General features: G+C 31.0%; 3 protein-coding genes across 6 annotated transcripts; 2 read left to right on the top strand and 1 right to left on the bottom strand.

Annotated features, from left to right (window-relative positions):
- The first annotated feature begins 692 nt into the window (after positions 1–692).
- On the top strand, positions 693–8390 carry LOC131850006 (very-long-chain (3R)-3-hydroxyacyl-CoA dehydratase). 3 transcript variants are annotated; one of them, XM_059200148.1, is made up of 6 exons: positions 693–941; positions 4376–4504; positions 4915–5038; positions 5523–5728; positions 6274–6413; positions 6543–8390. In XM_059200148.1, exons 1-6 carry the CDS (start codon positions 747–749, stop codon positions 6865–6867), a joined length of 1119 nt encoding a protein of 372 aa, XP_059056131.1. In that variant the 5' UTR covers positions 693–746; the 3' UTR covers positions 6868–8390. The 3 variants fall into 3 exon arrangements, with proteins under 3 accessions (XP_059056131.1, XP_059056132.1, XP_059056134.1); XM_059200149.1 differs by having other exon boundaries at positions 5526–5728; XM_059200151.1 differs by lacking the exon at positions 693–941 and adding an exon at positions 3381–3714.
- A 106-nt stretch (positions 8391–8496) lies between these two features.
- LOC131850009 (NADH dehydrogenase [ubiquinone] 1 alpha subcomplex subunit 13) lies at positions 8497–10260 on the bottom strand. The gene is made up of 3 exons (XM_059200155.1): positions 10084–10260; positions 9570–9790; positions 8497–8879 (listed from the first exon to the last, which is right to left on the bottom strand). Exons 1-3 carry the CDS (start codon positions 10184–10186, stop codon positions 8742–8744), a joined length of 462 nt encoding a protein of 153 aa, XP_059056138.1. The 5' UTR covers positions 10187–10260; the 3' UTR covers positions 8497–8741.
- Positions 10261–10346: 86 nt separating this feature from the next.
- LOC131850008 (uncharacterized) lies at positions 10347–12626 on the top strand. 2 transcript variants are annotated; one of them, XM_059200153.1, is made up of 5 exons: positions 10347–10811; positions 10913–11082; positions 11513–11593; positions 12015–12084; positions 12267–12626. In XM_059200153.1, the coding sequence occupies exons 1-5, from the start codon at positions 10568–10570 to the stop codon at positions 12281–12283; spliced, it is 582 nt and encodes a 193-aa protein (XP_059056136.1). In that variant the 5' UTR covers positions 10347–10567; the 3' UTR covers positions 12284–12626. The 2 variants fall into 2 exon arrangements, with proteins under 2 accessions (XP_059056136.1, XP_059056137.1); XM_059200154.1 differs by lacking the exon at positions 12267–12626 and having other exon boundaries at positions 10348–10811; positions 12015–12141.
- The last annotated feature ends 221 nt before the right edge of the window (positions 12627–12847 follow it).

Here is a 12847-nt window from a genome sequence, read left to right on the forward strand (position 1 = left end):
CAAGTGTTCGGGCTAGGCCGAATTCGAAAAACATTAATTGATTCAAATTTGGTATATCTGCTATTTATAATTAATCCGCAAGAAATACCTAGACTAGTAAAAAACCATTAGATTATAGGATTAATTATTTTACCATTAGACCTTCGTAGTAAATTAATTCGAAATTTGCTAAAATATTTTATATGTGCGTGGTGATGTGATAAAATCACAATGTACATAAACTTGCTAGTTAAATTCCAAAATATAAATTAAATTAAAAAATATTAATTACAAAATTTGGGCTATTTTATTGATGTAGTGTAACAGTAAGAAGAGGACAGAAGTGCTTAATTTGATCTCTCATATACGAATTCTTTGCCTTTGTTAGATTAATTTTTGTTGATAAATCTGACACCTCTCAAAAATTCATGACTATCATTTAGAATAATTTCAGTTTTATTTATGTAATTGTATTTAAACGTACGTGAAATTAAAACAATCACTGAAATGTGCAAACTGAAAAACATTCAATAAATCAATCATTCTCAATTTTAAATTATTTATGTACTAAAATTTACTACCGTCAATCAGTCAGTCAGATACACGCAAGTCATTCATAGTATTTAAATTAATTTAATTTCATAATTATATTTCACTTGTTTGACTTTGCCTTGGAATGTATAGTTTGTTTTATAATCTATACATATATATTATCTCTTTTTCTGGTTTTAAATAAATGAAAGTAAATTTTCTTTATTTTTTCTAAAATGGTTATCCCAAGTCCTTTCGTCTATTGGGCTCAAACAGAAGACACTATCACATTAAAAATAGACTTGAAAAATGTCGTGGACCCCGACTTGAAAATTCTAGAAAATAATATAAAATTCACAGCACAGGGTATTGGAGCACATGGACTCAGCCAGTATGAATTTACACTTAATTTGTACTCCTCTATAAAGTCCGTAAGTATTTATTTACCTATTGTATCTCATAGCACTGGGCCGGTAAATATACCCTGTATTTTTTTGTGGATGATAATAAAATTTTGACCGTCCTTCCGCTAAGCGTGTTGACGAACAACGTGATTGGAATTTGTTAATTATGTTGAATAATAACTAATTGACAATCCCTAACAGTAAAAACTGGGGTGCATGGGGGTAATGGAACTGTTAATAATGAAGCCTCCATTACAAGTTCTCCATTACATTCTCCCCAACCGAGTGACCCTGTTCCTAATCATATCAGATCTACCTCTACATGGTCCCTCCTGGAAACCATAGTTAGTATGCCACAATGGGCTAATTGACCATACTGTGAGCCACCAGAGTATACTGTTTGTGCAGGTGGTTTCACTATGATATTATTAGCTGTTATAAAAATATATCTGAAATATATATTGAAGACCTATAGACTAATATAAACAGTTATACTGTGTATTGTAACTTAAAATGATTGACTCATGCCTGAGGCAACATGTTAAACTATTAATTTAATAAATAAAAAGTAAATAAATACACAATAAAAATTATTATAATTAAAAATATGTAAAATTGTAATAAAGATATAAAGATTGCACTCTGTTGTAATAATATAACATGTAGAAGAGAATAATATTTATTTCATTAATTTATGTATAGTTCAAAACAATATATGTTATCTTAAATATATGTTGAAAATGACATGTAGGTAACATGTCATTTTTAACTCGTAGAAATGAAGATGCTGCATAAATAATTTGTTGTATGCAAATTGAGTAGATTCATGTATTATTAATGAGCTTAAAAAATACAACTCTTTTATTTGTATTAACACTCTTTTTCCTTTGTATGTGTATCTGTTTTCATTTATGATAATGGAATGTACTTGTCTGTGTTAATGGTATATGCTGGTGGGGCACTAGTGGAGGCTGATAACATGTCAGGTCAGGTCATTTATCACATTGTGGTAAATTCACCAGGAATTTAACACCATGGTTTCCAGGGGAACCATGTGGAGGTCAACCTGACAAGGTACAATGCAAGCAATGGGGTTATTAATCCACATTACTAACAATTCTCTTCCAAATACACAACTGTAGTGGGCAAGTAAAGTTTCAAAATATCTATATGTAGGTTTATTTTGGTCTTTCATTCATATATCCACTAATAGAATAAGAATAGAATAATTTTTATTTCAGAAAACTTAACTAAAGCACTGTTTGTCTATGACCCCACTAGGTCATGTCTATAATGTATTATAGAACTCAAAGCAAGTGAACTTAATATTAGAACTGGGATCAAAGGAGATGATAACAAAATTGCATTATATAATAGTAATAATAATGTATATAACAAATAAAAACTATTCATTTGTTTGTGTTTGTTAGTGTGTGAGTGTGTAAGAGAGAGAATAGTGTTTGAACTATATTACTATAGTGTGATTATTGCAATGTCTCAGAACTGTCCATTTTGTCATTTATTATACTACAGCCTTTATACTAGTTTATTACTCTCTGTCTCCTTATATGTGTAGGTCATCAGTAAACTGTAAGAGTGTTTTTAAAGTTGATAACTTAATAATAATAACCTATACAGGTAACTTCTGATATTGGAATTCTGAGATTTAACAAACACTAAATGTTTCAATTAACTTAATTATTAAATAAAATATCCAGTTAATTATTTTATTTATTCATACAGTTTATTACACCAGATACAGAAACATATTAAATAATAGAAATAACAATTATATACAGGTTTTGAAGCATGTGGACTTGGATTATGTATATTTTTGTATTAATTAACATAATTATAGGTTGAATTATCATACAATAGTTTCAGACTCAAGAAATCCCCTAAGTAATTCATGTTTAGTTTATAGGCGTTATCAACTGAATTAAAACATATACTGCAGGCTGTCAGTCTACTGCATAGTGTGGTGACTACTTACATATGCTGTGACTCTATCCATATACTTTTTACTAAAGTAAACTTTGTACAATGTCACGTCCAGGAGCACTGTGTCACCTATTTCTGCTGCCAAGCAGCATGGTGAGGCATAAGACAGGGAAAGTACAGTCTATAGTAGCATGGGTGCTTAGTTCTCCAGAGTGGCAAAGCTTCATGTGCATTCAAAGATCCACGTGTAATTAGCCACAAGATACATAAAAAAAATATGCTACCTGTAAATATTTGCGTTGTGCAAACACCCTAAATGATGGACAATAATTTAATTGTAATTAGTATAGATAAGCGACTTATCTAACCTAATGTTATAAAGAGGAATGATTTGATTTTTTTAATGTAATTGATAGATTAAAAAATACTCTATACAATTAAAAAACAAAAAAATAGCGGTTAATTCGTGGTGAATTCGCCACGATGTGCAAACTGACCTTACTTCATGCTCATTCTATCATCCTCTACTGGTGCCCCGCCAGCATATACTGTTAGTCCAGTCCGATTATGGTACAGCAGGTATAATGATAAAAAAATATTATGTGCACAAAAGGCCGAAAAATCCTTTTTTCTGGTCAATAATAGTCACGTGAACGATGTCGTGGGCAGAAACTAGTCCAAGATAAAGTTATAGGTAAAAATCGGGTTATTGGTAGATATGATCGTATTTTCGTATCAGTTCAGACATTACCACTCGTATCAACAACAGGCAGTGTAATAGAGCAATACGAGTGATACTGTACGGACCGGAGTGACCAGACTTTGGACTGCGTTTACTATTATAAATATTCCGCGCCAGGTAATGTTAGCTATAATTTGGTGTTTAGTTCCTTAACTCGAATTTATTTTATCCATTTTATTGTAAATGCCTCTGAATTTATGTAACACTGTACTTATAGATTTCAGTAGATTGTGTCATTAACCTGACCTGAACTCTGTTTATAAAATATGAGCAGCTACCTCTGGAAATGGCCTTATTCTGTAGTTCCTTGAGCTATTTTTTTTTATATTTGTCCTCAGAATCTTCAGCTAGATGTCACATCATACCGATTGGAGATAATTACAATTTGTGTGGGATTTACTGGTCTTTTTTCATGTGAACTATTTGACTTTTTTTTTCTCTTAAACATTATATCTGAGGTCTACATATACGAGTATATCACTTTCGTCTGTTAGAGTACATATGTTGTTTTGTTAGACTTGGGTGCAACAGAATATGATCACGGCTAAGAATTTCAGTATGATCACGGCTAAGAATTTCAGATTACTTATTACTAGCTTTATATGGTGTGAATTTTTAATAATTGGGTTTTAGTTTGTTTCAAATTGAGTCATAATGTCCTTGCGACGCTAATTGCTCTCGCAATATAGCTAGAACACACGCAGCCTATTGGATGATGCGATCTTAGTTTATTGTTATAATAAAAATGAATAAATTGAACAAAATTATAATTTTACAGAATGGCGCCGATGATGAAATTACTGTTATGCGCGTGTTCGACAACCGAGTAGAGCTCGCACTAAAGAAGGAGAAAGCTTCGTGGTGGCCACGGCTCACTGCTCAACCCCAGAAACCAGCCTGGTTGAAGGTACAATTACATTGAATCAATCAATAATATAATCAAGAAAACTGTTACCAAAAATGTTTACATGAGAGTCGTTATTAATTACTTTTAATCTTATGAGGACAATCTTATAAAGTGTGTCTGATTTAAGCAACTTGCTTTATAAATACTGGTTTTGAGAACTAAGGTTTTTAATTTAAATGAATTAAATATTTATAGTCTGCAACTCAAACTGTAATAAATAATGTAGGTACTGTAAAAAGTATAATATTCCCGAGAATTTTTTTTAACTAAATTACACATTTTTCATTTTCATTAAAAAAATATATGCACAATGTTTTACTGGTCATTTAAAAATGGGAAAGTAGGTACACAATTCCATAAGTTATGTATAGTTATATTACACTAATAAATTATACTTATATATATTCCAGATAAATTTCGATTTGTGGAAATCAGAGGAGTTACAGGACAGCGACGAGGAGACGCGTGACGTGATGAGAGACTACCCCGGGATGTATGATAGACTACACAAAGAGGAGATGGGGTACAGGAAAGGTACGTTGACAACGTTCATATTTGATACATTTGGCGTTTTCTGATGATAAAAAAGTGGTCTCCGGGTGAAATTAGGCTTAAATAATACAAAGGGATATTGTTTTATCATGAAGCCTAGTAAACATCAGTTATGAGCATATATATCATAACTAAGAGTAGGTTAAGGAGCGGCGCCCTCGGCACATGTAAAAAAATAATGAACTCGGTAAATACTCGGTGAATATTCGGCAAATACTCAACTCGGTCCAAATTGCTATCGTAGTTAAACAACTTAATAGCGCAATCTACATTTTTTTACAGATCCATTTATTATTCCGTAGTTCGTAGTAGTGGTTACAACTTATCATCGAGTAACCGTTATTTAAATTATCTCCAATTAAATTGTAAACGTTAATTTAAATGGTTAGAATTTAAAAGCAGTAAAGTTAAATCTTGTTTAAAGAAAATGTTATCTTCATGATATATGCATGTCAATTTCTTTCAGAAGATTGGAGGAAAGTGTACCTCATCATATACAACCTGTTCCAACTGATTGGGTTCACATACGTACTGACAGTAATATCGGTCCGGTATTCGAAGCTCGGCTACGACTCGGTCACAGACACATATGAGCATGTTGGCTCAGCTATAAAGTTCCTCCACTTGATGCAGATATTAGAAATACTGCATCCGATCTTTGGATATGTCAAAGTAAGTGGTGTTTGTCAACATATTTTGTCTCTGGGTCATGTATATATGCGAAAGTTATCTATTTTCCATCAAACCGTCAGTTTTTTTTTAAATGTATTAAGTAGGTTAAGAAAATATGCTAAGTGTTAGAAAGAAAACATATGTGACCAACAAATTAAATTTTGAGGTGAATACTGAACTTCTGTATGAGTCATATATTTCACGCGCTTGCTTTGTAAGATGTGTTTGGTGAAGGTTGATATATGCCAGTAAAATTACAGCATATGGATGCATAACTTCTTAGAGCTGCTGAATGGCAATGAATAAGACATACCACATTGCCATGTGATACCCATTGTTATTATGCTATGTTTATGTGTAATAGTTGCCACTTACCGTTAGGTGAGCTGTCAACTTCTTAGGTAGATAAATGATACATAAAAAGAATGGCTATAATTTTTTCCAAATGTCATATTTGGAAAAAATTAATAAAAATAGTGAAAATTACTAAGTAATATGTCATTATGATTGAAACTAAGTTTAATTATTCTACTAATTTGTTACAGGGTAGTGCATTTATGACGTTTGTCCAAGTGATGGGCAGAAATTTTGTCATATTTGCAATGATTGAAGGAGAACCTCGCATACAAACAAAACCTGTTATATTTTACTTGTATATTGTTTGGAGTGCGGTAGAAGTTATCAGGTGATTATTATTATAATACGTTGTAAGCCATTATAGAAGTAAATAAAAAGATATGCAAATAAGTAATACTCCAAAAGTATCTGTACGGAGTCACCATTACTAGTACTTAATTTATTATTTACCTTCCAGATACCCATTCTACATTACTCAACTTTATAAAAAAGAGATCTACCTACTGACATGGCTTAGATACTCAATATGGTTGCCTTTGTATCCTCTTGGCGTTCTTTGCGAGTCCGTCATCATTGTGAGGAATATACCATACTTCGAGGAAACCCAGAGGTTCACAATAAGCTTACCAAATGAATGGAACTTTGCATTCCATTTACCAACATTCCTTAAATTATATGTCTTCTTAGTGGCCGTTCCTGGTTTATATTTTCTAATGAGTCATATGCAAAAGCAAAGAATGGTTAAGCTAAAACCGAAGATAATCATAAAGAAATCTAAATAGGGACAAATCGTTTAGTTAGAAAAAAATGAATGTAAGTAATATTACAAATCGTGGACTCCCACGCAGGTTATAGAAGTTTCTCTGGGCATGACGGATTAATAGTTAACTAAGAATTATGTACATATAAATAAACGTGTCTGCTTATAAATTTTCCCCACTAATATGTGAACGTTTTTGTACCTTGTAACACTGTATGCAGAGTATATTGGGGTAGTATAAAATTATTTAAAATTGATCGTGATTGATAATTGCCATTGAGTTGCCTAAATAAAATAAAGTGTGAAATTATAATAAAAAATCTACTCTCGCATTTATAATATAAGTAACAATATGCATAGATATGTCAAGGTAGCTGTTTTTTGTAATAGATTTTATACATTCTCTGCTATACTGTGCTTTAACTTTCCATAGAATGATTATGACTGCAGATTCATTTTTAAAACAAACCAGTGGTAGGTACTTTAATATAGCAATCATTTAGTTATATTATTAGTTGTATGATCCCATAATTAGATATTTAAAAATATAGTAGAGTTAGGTAAAGCTACTGAACAGTAATATAAAAGAAAATTTAGTAAATAATCATACCTTGACACCAAAAAATGGAGGATAAAAGTATGTAGTCTTAGTTCTATTTTGTTGTGGTTAATTTGCATATCAAATATATATTGTAAGAATTTATAGATAAATTAGTTTTATAGTAAAAAATCTTAATTTTAACTTTGACAAAATTAGATAGTAATCACCCATCCCTGACCTTAATTTAATTTTTTGTCCGCAATCAATATGTTTAATCGGATTGGTTGGCAGATGACAATACAGAGTGTCTGCAGTGCGTTAAGTGCGCGACTTCTTATTTAATCAGGCCGTTAGCCATAAATTTAGGAATAAAAAATATAACAATGAAAATCTGTCCACAATAGAATTTCTGAAAATGTAACAACATACAGATAGAAAATGCAATTCAATTGAGAATACGTTGACTAAAGTTATTCAGTGAAGGAATTTACACATTCTATAGCAGCGCTTTTTAAATTTTTGCAATGAAAACGTATTATGACACTGGGTGTCATCTATTTATTTTTGTTAAAGAAGAATTGCTACATGTAGCGCCATCTGTGTTCTTTTATTGGTTTCTGCATAATATATTCAATAGAAATATTGTTTATTTGTTGCTTATAATTTATTAATAAAATACATATAATTATTTGTTACCTAAATTGTTAGTTTTGAGAATTTTATGTTAGTGCGAATAATGCACCAAACAAGCTAATAAAATACATTTTGTATAAACATTCCCAATTTCAAGCATTTACTGGCAGCAGTAAAAATTAATGTAAATTAATAATAGATTTGTAAATGACATTACAGTTAATTTCAATTTGAAAGTTGATCATGAGACCATAAACATACTTCTGTATTATTTCAATAACGAAATTGTGATGTTACAAATTTGCGGCAAATGTTTTTTTTTTCTATTTTTATACAATATTAATTAGGAAGTATATAATAAAATGTTTTGTTAGAATAATATTGTTTTAATTTTAAAAAAACTAACATCCAGATATTATTACTTATTCATATAAAGAAAATATTGTGTCTTTTGTCATTGTCATTAAATAATTATGAATTATTCTGTTAGTCCTTGAATTCTGACAGCATGATTTATGGAAATTTAATAATTAAAAGCATTCCGACTGCATTTATTTATTTCACAGTTTACAATAAATATAAATATGTAAGGCAAAAATAAAGTTTGGTACAGCAAATAAATGCTACTGCAGTTGAAACTATCAATCCAGAGGTAAATTCTGCTAAACTAGAGATCCTTACAAATTCAACATACTATATAGCAATACAAACAAACATTATGTTTAAGAGAAGAATTTGATGTATGCCCTTTTGTACCATTCAACAGGATCACTATGAGCATAGTACTCATGGAAGATAGGCTCCACAAGTGCATCTGGGGGTACAAGGTTGTATACCCGCTCACCATAATAGGTGCCAACCTGAAATAAATTACTAGTAAATAGATGGTTTTTCTATGTTTCCAACCCAATCTATACATATAAATAAAATTGAAGTGTCTGTAATATTAAAATAACCGTTTTTTACATGCATGTGAGTATATATGGTATATACCAAAATAACATTTTTTATAATTTTTGTCTGTCTTGTTGTTCCGGCTAATCTCTGAAATGGCTGGATCGATTTTGATTTAGTACCTTAGGTTACTTTTATTTTAGAAAAATAAAGTTAAATTTCGAAGGCGAAGTTGCGGGAACAGCTAGTATAAAATAAATCTAATCTAATCCAAGAAATAATTTATTACTCATGAGGAATAGCACTGCTAGAGTGATTTTCTTGACTGTTACAATAGATAATATAAAAATATATATGTATTATCAATATTATTGTTTGAGCATAAAGTGTGCAGATGTTAAAACAGTCAACGAACGAAATAGAGTAAAAAAATTAATTATCGTCACATTGTTTTTCCTGTATACTATTTAGATGAAAAAATAATAAACTGGTTGAAAATGTGTCTTCAGAAAAGTAGACCTTTATCATTCACACTTGCTTACATTTTTGTCTGGTGAAGCCAAGATCCCAAGTATGGCAAACATTATATTTCATAAGAAAAAGTAAAAATAAGGCTAAGTATATATTTGAATAAAATAATGTAAACTAGAAATTACCTCCCATCCAGGTACATCGCGCATAAGCTCAGCCTCGGCGTCACGGTTGCGACGAAGCTGTTTTAGATACTCCCTGTCTCTCTCAGCAAGCAACATTGGGTATATTGCCATTTTAGCTGAGCGCATTTCAATTTGATCCTTTTTTACTTGTTTATAATTAATATTGTAAAGGTACAATCCACCAATTGTCATCCCAATGTAACCAGCAAACATAGCATAACCTGGAAAATAGGTATTAGCTGTATTAAATCAGTTATCTACCATGATAACAGAACAGACTACTTTCAGACAACTAAGAAGTGAGTTCGAGGAGTGGCATAAGTGTTGTTGTGTTTGTGTTAATCATTGATTTATTTTATAGCATTCAATTATTGCGGGACCTTAACACATGATAATAATTATTATATTAACTTAAAACTTAGATTTACGAATGGCAAAAGGCTTAAATAAGAAGAGTAGTATAACCTATAAGATTACATAATGGTAATGTTTACTATACCATTGAATTACTTACCACTAAAATATTGTCTAGCTGGTATTCGTTTATAAGGGATAGGCTTGTAGCCCCCCGGAGGGGGCAGGTCTTGTTTTCTGGCTATTTGACAAGCCTCAGCCATAATAATATTGTTTTTAATATAATTTGTTTAGTTATTCGTTTTTAAATAGACTGAACTTAACTGACACTTGATTGATAAAATCAGTTTGACATTTTGATTTGATTAATTTTGACGTTTGTTTGTAATGTATACATATTTACTTTTGTTTCATTGCCTCTTTGTGTAATAATTAACTACATGCTTATGACTCCATCTACGATATTTTATACTTTGCAATTGCCATAACTATTATTATTGTTAGATTACATTTCATTATCGTTATTCCCATGGCAACCATATTGATTAACAAAGTAATTTGTATGTTATCAATAACTACTTCGTAAACTACGTAATTTTATTATCTTGGTCTAATTCATTCATTTTCGTTATCTTCTTTTAAATATGAATGTAAATGAAGAAGCTCAGGCAGATATTACAGAGCCAATAGATGAAGAGTCAAAGTTAAAAATCAGGCCTCTTGAACGTATTAAACGCCACCCGAAAGTTCCAATAGAGCCCTCTGCTTATGGCAAAGGAAAGAATTACAGCAGGCCCTGGATTCTACAGGATGGACGCGAAGTACCTGGGCAAGGCAGCGAAATGCGCGATAATTACAGAGTACCTCTGAAAGCCCAACGCGGAGAAGGTTTTTTTTATTTAATATCAATTCTTTCCCCGACAGGGAATCCTATGTTCATTATTTCTTTTACTAATATTATATTTTTACACTTTGCATGCGTTTTTTAGGTATCCGTAAACGAATGCTTACGGATTTCTTTTGGGAACAAATGTTGGATGAAGTTATAGATGAATTAGCGACATCGCAACCGGTTATGGAGTATTGCACTGAGCACGATGCTAATTATATAAAAGAAAACTTTGAACCACGTAACCTAGAAATTACAGCAGATAAGAATGTAAGCTATAGCTGGTAACCCGAACATTTTATTAGAGATCTTTAATTTTATATATTCAGAAACACTTATGTAATCCGTCCGGCCCGAAGGACCACGTAGAATCTACAGTGCTTAGTGGTTTTTACATATAGAGCATTTAGACAATAAAACAAATAATATAGCTATTTGGTAAAAAGCGTGTATTGTAGAGACCTAATATTACAAGGGAATGTATAGCCCATTACGAATCTACTTTTTTGTATATGAATTACAATACTATAATGAAAGAAATACTACTGTATTGCAACTTTTCCCTATCAATAGGTAAGTAAAGGATCTAAAATAGCGCTCACGAGCTAGTTTGATATTTGTAGGTTTCTTTCCTATGACTCCTATAATTATTGACTAATCGTTAAATTTAAATAAGAAACCATATAATGTTTGATTACAGATGCACTTAAAATATCCTCTGTATGGTACTGGATCGAGTGCTATTACTTTCTACAGTGAAACAATAAAGAAAACTGGACCAGTATGTACTTTTAATTTTATTTTTTTACAATAAAGGCATACAAACATATTCAAAATAAGTGGCAACTGCGACAGGTAGGTATCATGTCTTGCCATTCCGGAGGACAAAAATGTCATGCCTCAGTTATCCTGTGAAGTCCACATCCACTTCTCCCTTAGACCGGAATAGCAAGTTACTGGGTTGCAGAAATAGGTGAGACAAAGGATGCACGCAAACGACTCTTTACAAAGTCTATCTTGGTCACCAAAATTTCTTCAGGAATAAATAACCCTTCTCTTCTCTGATACTTATATTACGTGTATAGTTAGATATTTATAGTATACTAATAAAATACTTTTATTTGATACATATAAAGTACACAAATAAAAAAATACTTTTTATATATTTACTATCAGATGAATTTTAATAATTTCTATTATAGGGTGAAATATTGGAAAAATTCCGACGATGTCAATACTTCACGAAGCCAATGGAAGAAAGACTGGATGATGGTTGGGTTTTATAATTTTTTATCATATATTTTATTAAATTTACGAGAATAAACATTGGCACATTATTTGTTTTATTTAATTAACAAAAAAACAATTATATAACTCATATTACAATATGTACGGGCTGGCTTAGACCCACCCGTAACGGGAGTTAGTATGAATTTTGAATTTTTCTTTTTCAGAAAAATTCAGGGGGTGAGAGCAAAAGGAACTACATAGCACTTAAGAAGCTTGATGTCCAATTCCTCCCTGAAGTCGTGTTGGACCTTTATATGTTCATTATCATTGCCTGTGATATAAATGTTTGCCTAGAAGTAATATTATTCTGTCATAAAAACATAATAAAGAAATACATGTTTAAAAAATGTATACGATATAGCGAACATTTGACAGGACAAGAAAAATGAACAATAAACAACGTTATACAGAATCAGCCAATCATATATGTATTATAGGTATTGAAATGTATTAACGTAATTTTGACTAGTGAATATTATGATAATGGATAATGTCATTTCATTTGTAAAATTCAATAAAATATTTTAAAAGTGAACATAAGCGTACCAATTTGCCAATTTTAATTTAAGGGTAAACTTTTCGTTTACCCTCTTTATTTGGTTTAAGTCATGTTTTAACATTTTTATGTATGCTGTGGTTTAGTGGTTATCTCTAGGGTATGTAGTATTATATTACATACATAAGAATTGACCTTTGGCCTCATCTTGTTCTAATATGAAGAAGTTTAAACGTAGACTAGGCTGTA

The sequence above is a fragment of the Achroia grisella genome, unplaced genomic scaffold (assembly GCF_030625045.1).
Source record: "Achroia grisella isolate CSIRO2021 unplaced genomic scaffold, CSIRO_AGI_Agris_v1 utg676, whole genome shotgun sequence".
Lineage (NCBI taxonomy): Eukaryota > Metazoa > Arthropoda > Insecta > Lepidoptera > Pyralidae > Achroia > Achroia grisella.

What these genes read in the sequence shown, in the direction of transcription:
- LOC131850006 (XM_059200148.1), top strand. Translation starts at nt 747, where the DNA reads ATGGTTATCCCAAGTCCTTTCGTCTATTGGGCTCAAACAGAAGACACT. An exon ending in AGAAACCAGCCTGGTTGAAG is followed by an intron (nt 4,505 to 4,914) that starts GTACAATTACAT and finishes TATATATTCCAG; the next exon opens with ATAAATTTCGATTTGTGGAA. An exon ending in CGATCTTTGGATATGTCAAA is followed by an intron (nt 5,729 to 6,273) that starts GTAAGTGGTGTT and finishes AATTTGTTACAG; the next exon opens with GGTAGTGCATTTATGACGTT.
- LOC131850008 (XM_059200153.1), top strand. Translation starts at nt 10,568, where the DNA reads ATGAATGTAAATGAAGAAGCTCAGGCAGATATTACAGAGCCAATAGAT. An exon ending in GAAAGCCCAACGCGGAGAAG is followed by an intron (nt 10,812 to 10,912) that starts GTTTTTTTTATT and finishes TGCGTTTTTTAG; the next exon opens with GTATCCGTAAACGAATGCTT. An exon ending in AAATTACAGCAGATAAGAAT is followed by an intron (nt 11,083 to 11,512) that starts GTAAGCTATAGC and finishes GTTTGATTACAG; the next exon opens with ATGCACTTAAAATATCCTCT.
- LOC131850009 (XM_059200155.1), bottom strand. Translation starts at nt 10,186, where the DNA reads ATGGCTGAGGCTTGTCAAATAGCCAGAAAACAAGACCTGCCCCCTCCG. An exon ending in AGCTAGACAATATTTTAGTG is followed by an intron (nt 9,791 to 10,083) that starts GTAAGTAATTCA and finishes CCTATTTTCCAG; the next exon opens with GTTATGCTATGTTTGCTGGT. An exon ending in GCGATGTACCTGGATGGGAG is followed by an intron (nt 8,880 to 9,569) that starts GTAATTTCTAGT and finishes AATTTATTTCAG; the next exon opens with GTTGGCACCTATTATGGTGA.